Source organism: Perna viridis, chromosome 4, assembly GCF_037379345.1.
Source record: "Perna viridis isolate PV_CMFRI_1.1 ecotype Kerala chromosome 4, ASM3737934v1, whole genome shotgun sequence".
In the NCBI taxonomy this organism is placed as follows: Eukaryota; Metazoa; Mollusca; class Bivalvia; order Mytilida; family Mytilidae; genus Perna; species Perna viridis.
Window position 1 is genome coordinate 26,757,227 of NC_142448.1, and position 19,212 is coordinate 26,776,438.

Genomic DNA, 19,212 nt, shown 5'->3' on the forward strand with positions numbered 1-19,212 from the left:
GTAGAAGACTTAATAACCCTTAACAATTGAAAAAATTGTGGATATGATACATCTCTGAATTTGAATTGTGATTAAATATTTGACACACCTGTAAAATTCTGATTAGAATGAAAGTGAACAGTGGTAAAAAAAAAACACAAAAAAATTGTAATTTGCAATTAAACAAATGCATGTTCATTTCTGGTTTCTGTTCGTCCCTTGTTCTTTAAACATGAGTGCTATAACCCTTTAGATCCAACAAAACAATTCTTTGTGGTATGAAACCGTGTACATTTGTGATTGCATAGATCAAAACACGTTTACTCTAGTTAAATTGCCCTAAGATCAGGAATGTTTGGTTTTGGTCCCTAAACCTGAAAAATCTATCCTTTTGTACTTCCGATTTCATAGAGATTAGACGTCAGTTTTACTCAAGTTAATGTCCATACATCAGGAGTATGCTTGTTTCTGGTCCTTCATTCCTTAACGATTCAAATCACCCCCAAGTCATGAATTTCCAGTTGATTAATAAACTGGAGTTGCTGTCCGAACATTAGGAAAATGATAGTTTATGACTGTTTAGTCCCTATTTCCTGAACGATTCAAGTCACAACCCCGAAAAACAATTACAGCCTTTCTCTGTAGGTACGGAACCTAATGGCGCTATTTCAAATAGTTGCATTCGCTTCTAATCAAGTTTTGTTCGCATACCAAACGTCTACATACCAAATATACTTTCTGTACAAAATCTGCGGTCATATAAAAATGATATACATTTCCTTGGTCAAAATATCGAGGCACAGTCTCTCAGTGAATGCTACGGCTATGTCGTTAGCATACCTCGTGAACGACCAACGTTATACTATCATGAATCGTGAAAATCCACGAAGGAGCAACATAAACACGAGTTCGGCGCAACTCTTATAAGCATTGATACACTACACCTGAAGTGCGACCATCCATCTGCAACATCCTGACAAATTCAATACATTTGTCAGTTTTCTTCTCCCGTATTCCAGAAAAGGACGTTCGTTTTATCAGTTTTATATTTTATGGTAGGATAGATTATTTACTTTAGAACATGCACGAGACGTTGAAGTACATTTGAATGCCACGATATTTCATTTCAGGACTCCAAAAATATTCTGGTTTCTTGTGTAAAAGTGGACTTCGTTCATGCCTTGTTCGTTGTATTTTTTGCCCTAACATACGCTTTTATTTTAAGTAAAGCCTTTCAGTTTTCTTTTGTTCGAAAATTGTCTATGTTCCGAAACTGCTTGTAATGGGTGAATTTTTATTATTGTATGTAAAACTCAAGTTGTGTTCAAAACAGAAGGAATCGTCCTTCTGTGCTAATTGCGTTTTTAAAATTGTATAAATTATGCCAATACCTAAATTGACCTATAAGACTATAAATCGTGCAATTATACCTGTAGAATATTTCAGAGTGCATCTACCAAGCATGCAGAGGTTGAATCCTGTAAAAATGGGGCAAATATGGACACAAAACTCTAGCTTGATACATCTCTGAATTTTGATTGATTGAATAAGGTTTTAACCAGAATGGAAGTCGTCAAATAACTTGAATACCTACAATTGGACTTACCTTCCTTTATGCACTTTTACATATGCCTTACCTTCCTATTAAATCTTATAAAAATATGTTCAGCTCTACACCATGATTTGGATCTGCCAGGTTTTAGCACCTTTTAGATATCTCCCTTCCTCTTTTCTTTGAACCTTGTTTATATTTGACCCCCAATTGCATCCCTACGTTCAAACAAGTCATTTTTTTAGCAGTAGACTTCATAAAATCTTGTCTATTTAGTACTTGATGTACGGAGTACTACTCCAAATCCTGTCCACTGGAACTGTAGTTTGAGTACTGTCATTCTGTACCATGTTCTGAGTTAGCTTTCACTGGATATCTTGTTTGGCTATACAGTGGATGTTGAGGTATATCACAGTATTGGATGTATTATGAAGTGATTTTTTACCTTACACTAAAGGATTAATCTAACCCCACTGCATGTTTTATGCACCTGTTCATAGTAAAAATGTGTTGGTCATTGGTGTGTCTTTGTGTCATTTTAATTATTTTAATTTTATTTTGAAGGTTTGTCACCAAATATTAGTTCTGTTAAAATAGATTTAATTATTTATGTTCTCAGGGTCTTTCAGAGTTAGGTGTGTTTACACTTGTTGAAGACCTTTCGGTGACCTCTAAAAGTAATCATTTTTTTTTGTATTTAGGTTATATGCTAGTGCATTCCCCTGCCCCATATCCATACATTGCAGACATTTAACAGTTATCTTTTCCTCATACTAATCTACACTTGGTGCTTAACCTTCCTGAAAAATTTCATCAAATCTGTTCTTTGGGTAATGACGAGTGCCTCCGACAAGTGCAATGTAGTCAGATGAGTTAATGAACAGAAATATTATGAGAATGCATTTGATGAATATGTTGAAGAGACAATAACTCCACAAGGATGAAAAATAACAACTCTAGGCCACCCATGAGTCTTCAATGAGAGACGAGGAAACCCTCACACCACAGGGCAGACCACAGCTGGTCCCAAAACAACACGATTTCTGAATACCTCCCAACATTGTGAGTGGTACAAAAACTTCTGCAATTTTTTTTGCAGATGTATAACCACATGCTTGATTTTCTGATAACCAAGTACTTTAAAATGCACAATACATGGAGAGAAGAAAAAAAAACAATGCTGTGATCCAAATGATTTACTGTTAAACTGAATTAAAAACTGTACAATTCTTAAGCTGCTTTTTAAAAATTTGTGGAAATTATCTTTTAAACATCTATCAAACCTATTGCTAAGAAAACATAATCGATAAGGTATGGGAAACTGTCCTGAAAAATGAGAAAACATTACACTCAGTGGGATAAAAGCATAAATAAATAGCACAAAATAATTTAGCACTTGGAATAAACTAAACTTCATTTTTAAATGCGACAACTCCATAATGTTCATAAAAACTTTCACACAGCACTTTTTTCAAAGATTTTCAAAATTCAGTTGTCTCCTCTTGTTGTTTTCAAGATGGCTGCTGTTGTTGGTAGAACTGTGAAGCAACAAGAGGTGACAAATAAAACAAGATTGATAGAATTTCAGATGTTTACTCCTCAAGGACGACCTCTTCAACTTTCAAAAGGAATTCAACTATTTCTTCATCAATCTCCTCTTCATACAGAAGATCAGTGTCAATACCTGTAAGAATTAACAAAAATAATTATGACCTAGGTATTGAATAAGAACTAAGAACTAAGAACTACACATTATAATCGGCCTTCTTTATCTTTTTTGAACTCAACCTACTGAATCTCAATATTTTATACAACAAAATAAACGATTGATTGATTGATTGTTGGGGTTTAACGTCTGAGCAGCAATATTTCAGCTATATTCAGACGATGAACATGACATGAAATAAGGGAAATCAAAACTTCTGATATTCCCATGAAACTAAAATGCCTGTGCAGGATTACTCCCATACAAGACAGCTCTCCAACAAGTTGAAGGAAAGATGCTTTTGCCTTAGTCTATAGACTATAATAAATGACCTACTCAAACAAAAATTCAAAATCACTTCTATATTGAGTAACCATAGTTATTTTAATAAATAAAATAATAGCCCTTGGACAAACCCAACATACCATCACGAAGCTGCATCCTTCTATTCTTGAATGTAGCATACTCCTCATCCTTATCCTGACGATACTGCTGAAAGTCTGACATCAACATCTTTCTTTTCTCTAGTTGCTCCTATTAATTTACAAGTGATAATTTGTAAGCATGTTGCAATTGTTAATATTAAGATGAAGTTTTTAATCACATAGTAATTGACTTTTAAAGGTATCATTATTACAGGTCTATAAACTATTAATATTCCTAGTTATAGCAAGCATGACAAGAAATTCCTTGACAACAAAGTAAAAAGTAAGAAGACAAACCAAGTGATAACCAACTCTGAAGTTGCTGAAAGTAAATCTATTTTCAGCATTCCATAAATGAACTTATGGACAATTAATTGATAAACTGCAACAATAAAAAACTTTGTGATACTCACTGAAGATACGTTAGACTGACGTAATCTATCCATAGATTCAAACTGTTCCGTGTATTTCTTCATATTCTTTTTTATGCCCTGTTAATAAACAAAATATGATGTCAAGTACATATGAAAAGCACCCTACACAACCACACAGTGACATATTTTTTAAGGGCTGTTCCATTAAAAAATATGTGGTACCTGGGGGAGGCACCCATATAAGTTCTACTGATGTTTTGTATCAATATCTATACTTTGTCAAGAGACCTGAACACCCACCCATATACAAAGAATTAAAGTGTCTTCCCCATCCCTATTATATTTTACTGAAACAGCTCTCAGTAAGACTATGAAGCTAAAGTGGTAGTCATTGATACGAAGAAAAACAAGAGACTGTGACAAGAAGTTGCAGTGGAAATAGATAAAACCAGCATTCTGAGAATATTGCAAAACAATACTGTGAAAGTACTGTTGATTGTGGGGTACCAATTTTTCATGGTTTTCGTGGGCAGACCAAAGCACAAAATTCGGTTCCTAACAAATAAGATATTCCCATTTATGCGTACACAAAAAAAAAAATCAAAACCAAATTCAAGAATCCACGAACTTGTATTACTTCTCTAATCCACTTAAATTGGTATCCACAAATTAAAGTACTTTCACAGTACATAGTCCCCTAGTAGCTGTTTATATCACTGACCCAAACACTACCTTGGATCATCAAGTATAAATGACAAAGTGAGGAAATGACCTTGATTTTGAATAGAAGATATGGACAGAGACAAGAAAGATGTTAAAATCCATCTAACAGATACAGACTTCAAAGTTTTATGCACGGACGATCTGACAGATTAGGTTTCAAATAACAGTTGACTGATTTATCAAAAAAAAAATTAAAAAATACAAAAAAAACCTCATTATCTTAAGTCTAAAAAAAACATGTAAAACTGAAATTCTGGTAAAGCGAATAAAACTAGAAGTTGTTAACTGTGGAAAAATTCAGTAAAACTGAATGAAATGTAAACTTGATCTATAACTCATAAGGGTAGACTTGCATACTAAAATCAGCTCAATATGTGCCAAAATTTAGAACTAGAGGCTCAAGAGAGCCTGAATTGCTCACCTGGTTAACCATTTGCTTATTTGAAAAACTTGAGGAATGAGATAGGCTAAGTTAAAATCAACTAAATTGTTAAATGCAAGAAATGCTTTTCAAAACATTTTCATGACCTGAACCAGAATTTTGCTAAAGGCAACAATTTATGAATTTTTTTCAAAAACCTCTCTTATGACCCCATAATTTCATTTTTAGTATAGGCAGCCATATCTATTCACGGATTAAAAATCACAACAGTCATTTTAAGCACAATACACTAAAGAACTATTATGCTTATTTTCATTCAATGATCTTAAATGGTTTTAGAGAAGAAGATTTTCAAAGTTGTACATGTGAAAAAAAAAACACAAAAAGAACTGTTTCAGGGGTCTTAACTCCTACATTAGTCAATGAATGGTTTTGAAAATTTCGGCATAGGTCCTTCTCATGATGCTTATTAATTTTGCCCGATGCCAGAAATTTGCTAAAGGCAACAGTTTTTGAGTTATTTGCAAAATACTGCCATCTGACCCCTATGTTCTATTTTTAGTAACTGTGGCCATGCTTTTTCATGAATCAACAATCCCATCTGTCAATTTGTGTGGGATACCTTAAGGAACATATATGTCAACTTTCACTGAATTCTGTGCCATGGATTTTGAGAAGATTTTCAAAGTTGTGCATGCGAAAAATGCAAAAAAACTGTTTCAGGGGCCGGAACTCTTACATAGGTTGACCAATCGTTTTGAGAGAGTAATCAAGGGAACCAAGGTTATAACAATAATCAAAAGAAAGTAATCCAGGGACACAGACCAGACATGGAAAACAGACATACACAACAAAGAACATAAAGTAACTAAAATCATACATACAAAGTAACAAAAGTAAATGAGCAACTCGGACTCCACTAAAGACTGGGATCATGGACCAGGTGCACCGGTAGGGTAAGCGTCGTCTGCTTTTCTAGAAACATTCGCCGAGTTGCTCATAAAAAGTCAAGTCCGGGGTAGACAAACAAGGGAAGGAGAACTATGACTCATTGAATAATCAGTTTTCATGGCGCTGATGGAAAATTTTGGCATAGGTCCGTCTCATGATGCTGAACAATAATACTTGCTGACTGAAATTTGCTAACGGCAACGGTTTCGAGTTATTTGCAAAAAACTGCCATCTGACCCCAATGTTCTATTTTTAGTAACAGTGGCCATGTTTTTTCATGGATCAAAAATCCAAACAGTCATTTTGTGCAGAACACCCTAAGGAACAATCATGCCAAGTTTACAACCTGTCAGTCCAGTAGTTTCAGAGAAGATTTTTTTTAAATTTGTCCACAACGATGACAGACACTAAGTGATGGCATAAGCTCACTTGGCCTTTGGCCAGGCGAGCTAAAAAGGTGTGGAAAACTTAAATTTTGGTAAATTTTTCAAAGTTTAGGTGCCATAACTCCGACAAAAATCCAATACCAACTAGATATCATTGAGATGGGAGCCATATTTTTTTTTTACCTTGATTTTTGACCTAGGAAGTTGTACATACATTATGACACACCCTCTAGTGTTCGTTAATATACATGTAAAGTATAAACTTTGAAATCATAATGGTTCTCAAGATGTAGAGCGGATACGATCTTTACCACAGAACATGGGATTGTCAACTGAAACCAAAGTTTTTTTTACCTTCACCTTTGACCTAGGAAGTTGTACATACATTATGACACACCCTCTGGTGTTGGTTAATATACATATCAAGTATAAAGTATGAAATCATCACAGTTCTCTGGATATAGAGCGGAAACGAATTTGTTATAGACGGACGGACTGATCACTGTAGGGCTTCTATAAATCAGTTCAATATCTGCAATTGTTTAGAAAAAAGTGTGGGAAAACATCAATTTTTTTGCGTATTGACAGATGGTCAGAGTGCAAATCTGAAGTCCCCTTCAGCTAGGGGACTAAAAACAAGTCTGACAGACAAAAGTAAAACAGTATATCCTTTCATCTGGAGCAGGGGTGAATAAAATGGTACTTCTAGCGAAAAAGTGTTATTTTGCATTACTACTTATTTCAATTCAGAATTACTTGCAATCAACCCTACGAAAGCCTAACATAGAAACCAAAAATTATTCTATATAAAACAATTAACCACAAGTCGGAAGCAAATGTACAATATTTCCCCAATAATAATACAAATGTATAAAATATTGGCTACTATACCTTTATTTGCTCTGGAGCAAGCAGTGAAGGAGGCCTTGGTCGCCACTGTAACTGACAGAATCTTTCCAATGGCTGCTTTTGGAGTATTCTCCCTTGGAAAGACCACAGCCAATATGCATTGTCCACCTGAAAGTAGTAACAAATTTTGCCCAGGAGTTAAAAAAAGTAACGACAATAATTCGTTGCCATTTCTTTCTCTTTCATCTGATAGATTTCAGCTATATTCTACTTCAAAACATTAACCCCCATAATTTGTTTGCTTTCATGATAAGTTCCATACAATTGAATGTAAAAATAACTTATTCCTGCTCTTGTAAAAGATAGGATGACACGAACCCAACCAAGGCCAAAATTTCAACAAAAGTTTTCTAACTTCCAGATAACTCCTACCTTATGACCCCACCAACTAACAGCAGACCCTACATATCGTCCAGTTGGATCCCATTCTACATCAGTAGCCATAAAATGTTCATTCTGAGCCATCACAGTAACATCAGAGGCATCAACAAACTCTAATACTCCATTCATACTGAAACCAAGTCAAAACATAGTTCAGCAGTTCAATGTAGAACTTGTAACTACAGTGCTTGAACTGAACACTGAAACTAATATTGAGATCATTACATATATTAGTTATAGACCCTTACAACCAGTGATGGAAATGACTTTGTAGGTTTCAACCCTTTTTCAAATTACTTATGTATGCATTTTGGTCAGCCTATTTATGATTTTCAAAGGGGCATAACTCCTGTAAAATTAGAGCATCAAAATTTCCTGATAATATACACAAAATATAGTGTTCTTACTACCTACCAAGTTTCATGAAATTCTGTTGGGAAGTTTCAGAGAAGTTGTGATGACAAGCTGATACATTATGATGTAAAGTCAAAGTTCAAAGGGCCATAACTCCATTAAAAATCAGAGAATAAGAATTTCCTGATACAATGCACAACTACATAAGGTGTTCTTGCTAGCCACCAACTTCCATGAAATTATGTTGGGAATATTCAATAATGTCAACTACTATCTACTAATTTTGAGAACTGATAGTGTTTTTTATTCATTCAAGTGCCACTAAAGACTGATCCTGAAATCATAAATTATTTCAAATGTAGTATGATTATAAAACAAACATTTACTTACTTTCTCAAACCAGCCAGTACTATAAACTGACCAGCTGGACTCCAGAATAGATGGTTTGCTTGTCTTCTTTCTAGGGTTTCTATAGAAAAACAGAACAGAAAAACAGTTTTACCAGTCAAAACAAAAGGTAACATACAAAATTTGTTGATGTAAATACAAACCTGTGTATATAAAAAATATGGCAAGAAAAGTCATCAAAGGCCAAATTTGTTTTAGGTATTGATATGAATTGGTCAGACTTATTTGATATGATTTGCAATATCTTGGCATTGATTGATAATTAATCAGAATGTGTTTATTCTTTGAAAGGGAAATATCAATAAATATATGTATTATTTTTTTTTATCTAGAATGCCAATGCTACAATTCTTCATTTTTAATTTAAAGTTTCCGACTATTGCCACCTTAATTATCATAGCTGCTGTATTGGACATAGATTAATTAATTGATTACCATAACTGATAGGAAATGAAATAAATTCTGGGCTAGACCTATAAAGGAAAAGTTTACTAATTACTGAAAATGTCTTTTTTATTTTCTACAATAAATTTCGCAAATTCTGTCATGACGCATACTCATTGGTATCAATTTTGGTGGTTTAAAATAAATCATTTACAAAAATCAATTTCACAGGGGCAATTTTTATGCTTATCTGACATCCATAAAAATAGCAAAAGTAGTCATTTTAATTTTTGAAGTATTCAGTGCTAATACTTTGGGTGAGTATTTAATGGTGTTAATTGTAGAATAGTCAACATACTTATCAATTCAACTTTTCCATGTTTGATACTGTAAAATGACACAGATATTCTTGGACTCTCTCCGTGAATAAAGGCAAATTTACTTCCAGTAGGTTCCCAGGCAAAGGCCATTACATTTTCTGAAATGCAAATGAGCACATAAATGTATAATTATATATTCGAACTAAAGATTTCCAGATACATGTACTTAATTCTACAATGAATTATGCTACCCTAAAATAAAAAGAAACATCTGAGATCAGGTAACTTCCAGGCGAAATTCAACAAATCACTTCAATGAAATCACATGTTAAAATTTGAATTTTGTTATAGAACATAAACTGAAAAAAATCTGATTCAACCTGCTATGAATTGTTGATCCAATAAATTGAAGCAGGAACCATGATTAATGGCCACCCAAGGTTTAACCAAAAAGTCAATACTTATCACATTTTCCTGTCATTTTAGTCATCAATAACTGGAACATTATCTAAAGAACAGGACAAATACAATATATGGAGGTAGACCTAGGGAAAGGGACATAACTCTCGAAATCAGTGTAATATTTGTATCATATTCAATTTCACCAAACTTTCATTAGAAACTGAATGAAATCAGTCAAAGTTACTTTGATGCTTACATGAGATTGTTGTAAAATGCTGTATACAAAAGTTCCAATGATTTGTAAGAGTTGGGTCCCTTATCCTAGGTCTACCTCCTTAACTAGAATTTTATATATTTCTTAATGTAACCTCACCTTTGACTTCAACCTTATCAACAGGAATCTGTTTCTCTCGAATCCTGAACAATTCAAAGTTGTAGTACATTCCCTGTAATAAAATGAAATAATTACAACTTTCAAGTCATTATTAAATATCTGATGGGAATTCTATGTTCTTTGTCCTTGGATTAAGATTATCCTGCTAATTTTTTTAGGCAAAAAATATAATTGTCTTGTTTCCTGTTACAAGCAAGAAACTAATAGGACAGAAAGGTAGGGAAATTTTCTTGTTTATCAGCATTTTACATGCAGTTCGTGAAGAAATTTTTATAGTGTGTGAGCCAAAATGGCCATAAAATGGTTAGGGTAGGTAGGATAGCAGGAACTGGAAACAGATATATTATTTTTTTTGCCTTATGGTCTCCTTCTTTAAATACTTGCCATGGATAAAAGGATATGAAAATTATAAAACAATATTTCATAAGAATATTTTTGGGGTCTAAACTCAAGTTAAAGGCTCAATTAAAACAAAAATTAATTTTAAAGCTTTACATGTATTCCTTGATAAGTATTTACACTACTCTTAGCTTCTAATCCCTTTAAACCTTCACTGTTTGGAAGACCATTTTCTAGATAGCAAACCAGTTTACCTTGGAAATAGCCAAAGGACAGAATACATACGCTATATTTATACTGATCTTTCTCTTCAACTTTCTTGGCTTTTGAATATCTGTCAACTTTAACACACAGATAGTCTCCATTCTTCTGCCAATGCATTTTACAATCAGCTACATTAAAGAGATTCTTGACACACAGTTCCCTACGACTTGGCATTTGTATCAATGTTACTCTAGCAGGAACATTCATTTCCTCAGGTACCCAGTATGCTATATAGTTATCTGTAGGAGACCAACTGAAATCTCTGCAGAAGATAAGATTAAAAAGATAATCAATTGGAAAGAGTAAATAACCAAGATATGATCACAAGTACCAAAGAACACCAAGATTTAATGAGTGCATGTAAAACTAAGTGTTCTCAGCACAAGCAATTATATTTTGGTTATTATTCACGAAAATCGATTACCTTATTTAATATATAGATTTTCTAAGTAATTAATTGCTGTTTTCAAATTAAGTTTAAAGTTTGTGATATGCAGATTGATATTTTAAAATATTAGTGATGTCAAATAGTTATGTTTTAGAGGTAGTAGGTTTGAGAGTGAAATTACAGAATACATTTCTCGTGTGATTCATCAAAATTTATTACACTGGGTACATTTGATAACTTACAGCTATTTACATAATAACTACAGGCTCAAGAGAGCCTGAATCACTCATCTGGTTAACCATTTGCTTATTTGAAAAACTTGAAGAATGAGACAGGCTAAGTTAAAATCAACTAAATTGTCAATGCAGGAAATGCTTTTCATAACATTTTCATGACCTGAACCAGAATATTGCTAAAGGCAACAATTTTTTATTTTTTTTCAAAAACCTCTCTTATGACCCCTAAGTTCCATTTTTAGTATAGGCAGCCATATCTATTCACGGATTAAAAATCACAACAGTCATTTGAGCACAATACACTGAAGAACTATTATGCTTATTTTCATTCAATGATCTTAAATTGTTTTAGAGAAGAAGATGTTCAAAGTTGTATATGTGAAAAAAAACAAAAAAAACAACAAAAAACTGTTTCAGAGGTCGTAACTCCTACATTAGTCAATGAATGGTTTTGAAAATTTCGGCACAGGTCCTTCTCATGATGCTTATCAATCTTACTCATGCCAGAAATTTGCTAAAGGCAACAGTTTTTGAGTTATTTGCAAAAAACTGCCATCTGACCCCTATGTCTTATTTTAGTAATGACAGCCATGTTTTTTCATGAATCCCAACAGTCAATTTGTGTGAGATACCCTAAGGAACATATACGCCAACTTTCATTGAATTCTGTGCAATGGATTTCGAGAAGAAGATTTTCAAAGTTGCACTGCAAAAAATGCAAAAAAAAACTGTTTCAGGGGCTGTAACTCCTACATCAGTTGACCAATCGTTTTGAAAACTTTGGCATAGGTCCATCTCATGATGCTGAACAATTTTACCCAATGCCAGAAATTTGCTGAAGGCAACGGTTTTTGAGTTATTTGCAAAAAAATGCAATCTGACCCTATGTTCTGTTTTTAGTAACAGCAGCCATGTTTTTTCATGGATCAAAAATCCCAAAGGTCATTTTGTGTAGAACACCCTAAGGAACAATCACGCCAAGTTTAAAACCTGTCAGTCCAGTAGTTTCAGAGGAGAAGATTTTTAAAAATTTGCCCACAACGACGATGGATGCCAAGTGATGGCATAAGCTAACTTGGCCTTCAGCCAGGTGAGCTATAAATCATATCACTCAGAACTGATATCAGTAACTGACTAAAAACAGCTAAGAATGTGACAGCTCAATAAGTAAATTATACAATACAAAAACATAATGGTCATAATTGAATTTTAAATAGTGGAATTATGCTTAAATAAAAACAGTTCTTAAATCAATTGTTTTGGGTATTTTTGGTTTAAATTTCCTCATATATACTCTTATACTCTAGCAGAGTGAAGACCATTAGTATATATAACACTTGTAGTTCTTAAGTACTTTGACGAATTATAGATGGATAAAGCTATTCATATAAAAACATCATTAGCATTACGAACTTAATTGTAAATTAATTCAGGTCAATAAAAGAAAATAATAATGAGTATTTTTGGACACCCTCCTTCCCAATTACATACCTTATGCCTTGAATCTTTAAACTTTTCTTATCTAATAATCCAAATGACTGGAAAAAAATACATAATCAACAAGAGATAAAATTAATACGAAACAGACAATAAAATGCTTAAGATAAAAAAAATAACTTTACTTTAACTGAGCACAAATGAAACCTCTACATGAAAAAGTCTTAATTCCTTTCCACAAAAATAACATTTTTAACGGTTTTTGCTTGGGTTAGTCTTAAAAAATTAATTCATTTAATGTTGTCTATCAGAAATTAGTGGTTGCAGCTTATTGACATAACAGGGACGATTTTACAAGGTCCTCAAACAAAGCCGAAATTGGTAAAATCGGAAATAAATAAACAGTACAAACAAGTCATAACAGTAAAATCTGAATTCCTATTAGCGAAATTCTACTAAAAAAATTGAAAAAAATCATCCCTGACATAAGTGTGTATATGAAAATAAACTCACAGGTGTTTCATACACACTTAGTGTATCGGGACTGATTCTGGCAAAATATGATCCATCTGGATTCCACCTGAAACAAATATTTCATGAATGTTTATGACTTGACTTGTACCAACCCTCTCTCATTCAACCATGAGCAAATACTCTAAACTATGCTATTTGAATGAACAATGACAGGGAATCAAATAACTCCAGGGTAGACAGGACAATGATTGACATTACTTTTGCCACCTTGTCAGTAATTTAAACTACTTAAGTAGCAGACTTTGAGTATCATTTAAATTCTGTAGTAAGTGATATACCCCAAAAAAGGCTACACCTTGTTATTTTTTGTCAAATGAAGTAATGAAAGATTATATGTTTCATAATATAGACCCATAAAACGACTCTAGCATTTTTCCACATACATATATATCCACTTTTAAAAGGAACAAATTGAATATTTACTCACTTGAAAATAGGCCATGTTGACTGTGTTTCACAGTGGAAGCCTCTTTTCTTTTGCCCAGTTCTTATATCCCAGATAATAATTGCATTTGGTTCCTCTCCTGAGGCCTGTAATGGACTGAATGTGACTAGATACCGCTCACAAGGAGAGAAATCAATAAGCTGTACACCAGGGTGGCTAAACCTCATGATCTGTTCAAACTTGGGACCTCCCCATAAAGCAATACCTTTACCATGGAAGGTGGCCAAGTATCTTCCCTGTGGTGACCATCTGACATACGTTTCAGTCCATCTCTGACAAAAAGTATAAAATCAATTCAAATAAAAGTTATGCAAAATTGTTTTATTATTTCTTGTTGCTGATAATTTCCAGTGTAAAATACATGTACCATTGTCTATCCACAGACAAAGTCTTAACCATACACTAATAGTTTCTAAACTATTTTACATGTATTTGGATATATGAATGATTAAGTTAAATTATCAAAGACCAACAAATTTTGCACAGTAACAACAGAAAACCAAAAGAACTTATCATCTATGATTTTAACTAGGCTATGGACCTTCTGTTGATGGGAAGAAAAAAATGAAATGGGTGGGAATATTCAAATTATTAATTTGAAAGACATAAGAAGTATAAAGAAACACAAATATACAGAAATGGATTAATGACATGTTACAGATCAACATACAGTTCTTTCTTCTAATACCACAGGTTCTCTTGGTGAGTTCTTATAAATAGCTGTCCTCTCTCCACCATCGTAGATCACACTAAATTCATCAAAACAGTCAGCCTCTTGAAGATAATATCGTAAGTTACCCTGTAAGATGAGAAATACATTAACACTGGTACTGGAAAAAATGCATTCAATCAAATTGATCAACTTGAAAATAACAAAAATTCTGAAAAGTATACACAGTCACACATACTGTTGAAAATAAAATAACGTATTATAAAAACTACATAAATCTGAGTCACACACTTACTACATCCTTAAATGGTTTAGGTTTTGGAGGTTCCCATTCATCCGGTATGGAACCATACCTACAAAAATACAGTACATTGATAAATGGGGAGATAAACAAATGTCTTATTGGTGTTAACAGAACAAATCTAAAATTGACAACAACAAAAACAGCACACTTCCCATAGAATAATACAAATTATTTCTTTATTCAAACATTTGAACTTCTTCAAGTGAGGAGTATTTGTAGGTATTTATGGAAACTATAACTTTCTCCCTAAAATCCTGTGCAGAAGTGTATAAAGTTGTTATATTATAATTAAGTGTTACTTTCCTGAATTTTGTTGAATTTGAATTAAGAACAATTTAAAAATCTTAACTCTACACAAGGTTCATAAAAATCCCAAACAAACAAAAAAATAAAAAGAGCCATTGAGGTGGAGTCCTTAAATAAAATTTGTATCTAATATTTTTACTGAAACTTTCATTCTTTAATATGATTAAGGATAAACACTCACTTATCAAAATCAGAAAATAAGTTAACAGAAAATGTGTGTGCTTTGTCCAGCTTGTATCCATTGGCCATTTTGACTGCTTCCATTGCATGACTTGGTGAGGAGTACTCAATGAAAATGTATCTACAAGTATAATGACAAAATTATCAAACTGAATTATAACAAGTTCTGCATTAGGGTGCTAGAATACATATTTCCAATAACAATGGTGAATGAAAATTTCACTTATGTTACATTAGTAAGATTTGCTTTATCAGATTTTAACATTATTCCAGGTTCAACCCAGAGAACATCTGAATGTTGATTTGCCAATGAGAATCTGAGAAAAAACAGGCTTATTACAAGTATGGCACTATTGCCCTAGTCAACAGTTTTCGAGAAAAAAACAAAATTTATTCAACACCTTAAACAATGCGCTGATTGGAATTAACTTATTCCTCATGTAGTTTTATTGCTAGTAGTTAAGGTCATGGAATGGACACGATCTATGATGAGTAACTGGTAGCCTGAACTGAACTTAAAACTAAATACAAATAATTACTTTGAATAGTAACAAACAATGCACTAGGGTTTTTTTTTTCTCATTTATCACTACGAAAACTAATTCATTTTTTTATAAACTAACATGAACAGGTTATGATGTAACTATTGTATAATATTCTTTTAAAAATCAAAGACTCACCCTTTGGTTTTGTCATTTTCAGTTGGGTAGTGTTCATTGACGATTTTCCCGAACTTTTCAAATAATTTCCTGATGACTTTGGAAAGCTTCTCCTGACGATCAGGTCCTACTTCTGGGACATTGTCAACAACTATGATATTGTCAATACCATCAGATTCTTTCGGTTTAGATTTCAAAAGGTCTCCTAGTAATTCTGTAAAAGAAAATGTAAAATGTCAACATGGTGCATGTGATGACTTAAACAGACTTCCAAATGTCCATGGTAAGTTAGAAATCCTCCATCAAAATGCTTCATGATTACCTCACTTTCCTTTTGTTTCTAGATTACTGTTTAGTGGGTAATTTATGTCCGGTACTAAATTAGGGATATTTTAGTGGTCTGTAAAAAATGGCCAAAATAAATTCTGTCAAATAATAACTATGAGCCACAGTACTCAATGAACCATTGAGCACCTGCCAAAATTCTAGGTATCCTTTTTTTTCTGCCTCAAAATTGCTAAGTTTTACATCGGGCAAAATAACCCACCAAACAGTATAAGGCCAAGAAAAAAAACCCACTGTTTCCACTATGCTCTAAAAAAATAGGGTCCATAGGTAGGCTTTTTAAAAAAAAAATTTTAACTGGTTTGTGTTGAGACACATACAGACTTTAAAAGTGCTTGTTAAAAAATTGCCAAAAAACTTTTGAGTAGATACAAATAATTTGGGTCTTTAGGGCTAGTGGAAATATGGGTGTTTTTTTTAGGACTAACCCCATCCCAGTCAAACAAAATACCTTTGATCCATCTACTATTTGAACTGGTTGATTTTGGTGCCCTTTTCCCTTTGCTCTTATGTTTGAACTAAAATTCTTGAAGGAGTTACTGTTTATAATTAAGTTATATTTTCTTCTTTCACATCTGACAATCATAGGAGGCATTCATTTTGAAGATCTCAAGGGTATCAATGGTTCGGTAAGAGAAGTGGCTTTTTCTAAGATTCTCAGATATTCTCAATGTCAAGGGATCCTCTGTTTAGAAACCAGGGTTCTCAATAAGTTTTAAAGTAGGTGGGAAAAAATCAAAAGTAGGTGGCACCATGCCTGATAAATGGGGGTCCGGGATCCTCCTCCAGAAAATTTTGAAAATAAGAAGTGTAGAAAGTAGCATCTAGGCTGTTCTGAGCAGATTTGATCACTTATTCTTGATGCAAATATTCCCATTTTTTATAGCTCATTTTGCTTAAATTTGAAAATTTATGTGATTTTTTTTAATGTGAAGCAAAAGAGTTCAGCCTAATCACAGCTAAAATAACATTAAGTAATTGAAAGATGTTGACATTTGCTTATACACACAATCTATCACTTTTTTAGTAAAATAAGATGACATTTTTGTGTACTTGCACTGTGACATACTTTGGTCAATGATGACCGGAATTGTTGCATTGATTCTAAAACTCTCCACATACGGAATCTGTGATATGGAATCAGTACTGTGTTTGAAAAAACGGATTACGTCCATTACAAATGCGTCGAATTAACCACGATTAAAGTTTGTTTATTCATTCGCACTGCCGATCACGACGAAAAAAAAAATTTATCAAGGAAACTAATCTGCATTACAATAAACACCTCGATCGAAGGTTTCTCACACATTTTTTATATATGAAACGTGAAATAACCAAACATTTTTTTTCAATTTAATTTTTTTAGAAACAAAACAGCTGGCACCAAAATGTCAAAGTAGACAGCGAAATCGCCGGTCGCCGGCACTTATTGAGAACCCTGAGAAACCATGTCATTTTCTCTTAAATGGGGACATTACTAACTTAAACTGGCTAATGGCCCCTTGCCTTTCTACCCGCATGGGTAATTTGCTGAACAGTGGGGGTGAAAGTGGACATTTTGATTTGATGCATTTCCTACTATGAAAGACATTTATTCTTCATATATATAAGAATTTTATTTGGAAAATTAACCTATGAAGCAAGAAGGCTACAGTGGGAAATTCTGTTATTTTGAATTTTCTAGTGGGATTTGCCTTAGTCTTAATAGTTATTCCATCTAATTTGAATTTTACTTGGGCATCAACACATAAAAAAAAAGCCTCAGCAAACATCTTGATTATCTGGACTAGGATTGCCTAGGTCCATTTATCAGAATGGGAATAAGTCAATCATGCTCAATATATCCCAGAGCTACATGTATGTGACGTTTTACTGGGGTCTGGAACTTCAGCTCAGAAATAATGAAAGATAAAACATACTTCTTTTGCATAAGTAACTGAAAACGTTCTTACATTTTTAACAATGTTTCATAAAAAGAAAACGTTTTATTGTCAGGATTGGTAATACCTCAAATGGGGAACCAATTTAAGGACTTGTTCCAAACCTGATAATTTCTCTTCACAACATGCTGAACAGCACTGTCAGTTGACAAGAGTCTGTGCTTCAGCTCAAAAATAAGACAGTTGTGCTAATACTCTAACATATGTTTTACTCTGCATGCAGGTTACACCTTTTTCGTTTTGATTTTATGCAAACGTTATGTTATGTTGACATGAACATATGGATAGCAAGCATGACAGTCCTCCGGAAGTCAACATGTGGTACACATTTTGGCTAAATAAATATAACTGTGACCTTCTTCAGTGATGTCATCTATAAAGTCTTCAGAGTCACTAAAGTCGGGTTCGTCTCCAAAGTCTTCGTAATCCCCATCCTGTCCTTGAGACTCAGACTTTTGGTGTCTTCGCGATCCTTCAGAATCGCTTTTTTCAGCCGCCATCTTGAAAACCCTCGTGTATTCGCCGGTTTTTCTCTGCGCAAGCGTGTAGACCATTAAAGGTCGGAACATTTGCTACGTAAAGAGACTTGTTGTAATACTATCACGCGACAATGTTCAGAATCAGATAGAGCTATAACTAACCATAAAAAAAAAGAACGGATATGGTGAAACGCAACAAATGCACCAGTGTATAATCTTAATACAAAATAGTTAAGTAGCAGTCCACCTACGAATCATGCAGTTGGTAATATATCGATGTCAGACATTTGAACCAAATTGACTTGCAATATGTAGGATTTAATGGAAAAACAAGAATTAATATAAAAAAATGACAAATGTTTTCACCGTAACCATAGCAACGACCATTCCTTAGCAACCCCCAATTTTGGACCTAATAACGCAAAAAACATCACAATTTGAATGTATTTCTTTATATTTAATGGTGGAATTTTGTCAAACTACATAATTATTTATGAAGTATGTCTTAGAAGAAACAATTTACAATAAAGTACAAAGCAATCTGATTTGTTTAGATCTGATTACCATAGCAACCAAAATTCTTAATTTTTTTTACAATTTGAAATGTACGAAAATAGGCTATGTTCAGACCCGTTTTATTAACAAGAGCAAGAAGAT

General features: G+C 33.3%; 1 protein-coding gene across 1 annotated transcript; it reads right to left on the minus strand.

Moving 5' to 3' along the window:
• Positions 1-2,712: 2,712 nt before the first annotated feature.
• Positions 2,713-18,597, minus strand: LOC148619534 (eukaryotic translation initiation factor 3 subunit B-like). Its single transcript, XM_088579530.1, has 17 exons — positions 18,432-18,597; positions 15,813-16,005; positions 15,134-15,253; positions 14,638-14,695; positions 14,343-14,471; positions 13,655-13,944; positions 13,207-13,273; positions 12,748-12,794; positions 10,654-10,894; positions 10,009-10,081; positions 9,272-9,391; positions 8,512-8,590; positions 7,759-7,897; positions 7,369-7,494; positions 4,075-4,152; positions 3,662-3,770; positions 2,713-3,215 (listed from the first exon to the last, which is right to left on the minus strand). The coding sequence occupies exons 1-17, from the start codon at positions 18,574-18,576 to the stop codon at positions 3,124-3,126; spliced, it is 2,106 nt and encodes a 701-aa protein (XP_088435656.1). The 5' UTR covers positions 18,577-18,597; the 3' UTR covers positions 2,713-3,123.
• Between the last annotated feature and the right edge of the window lie 615 nt (positions 18,598-19,212).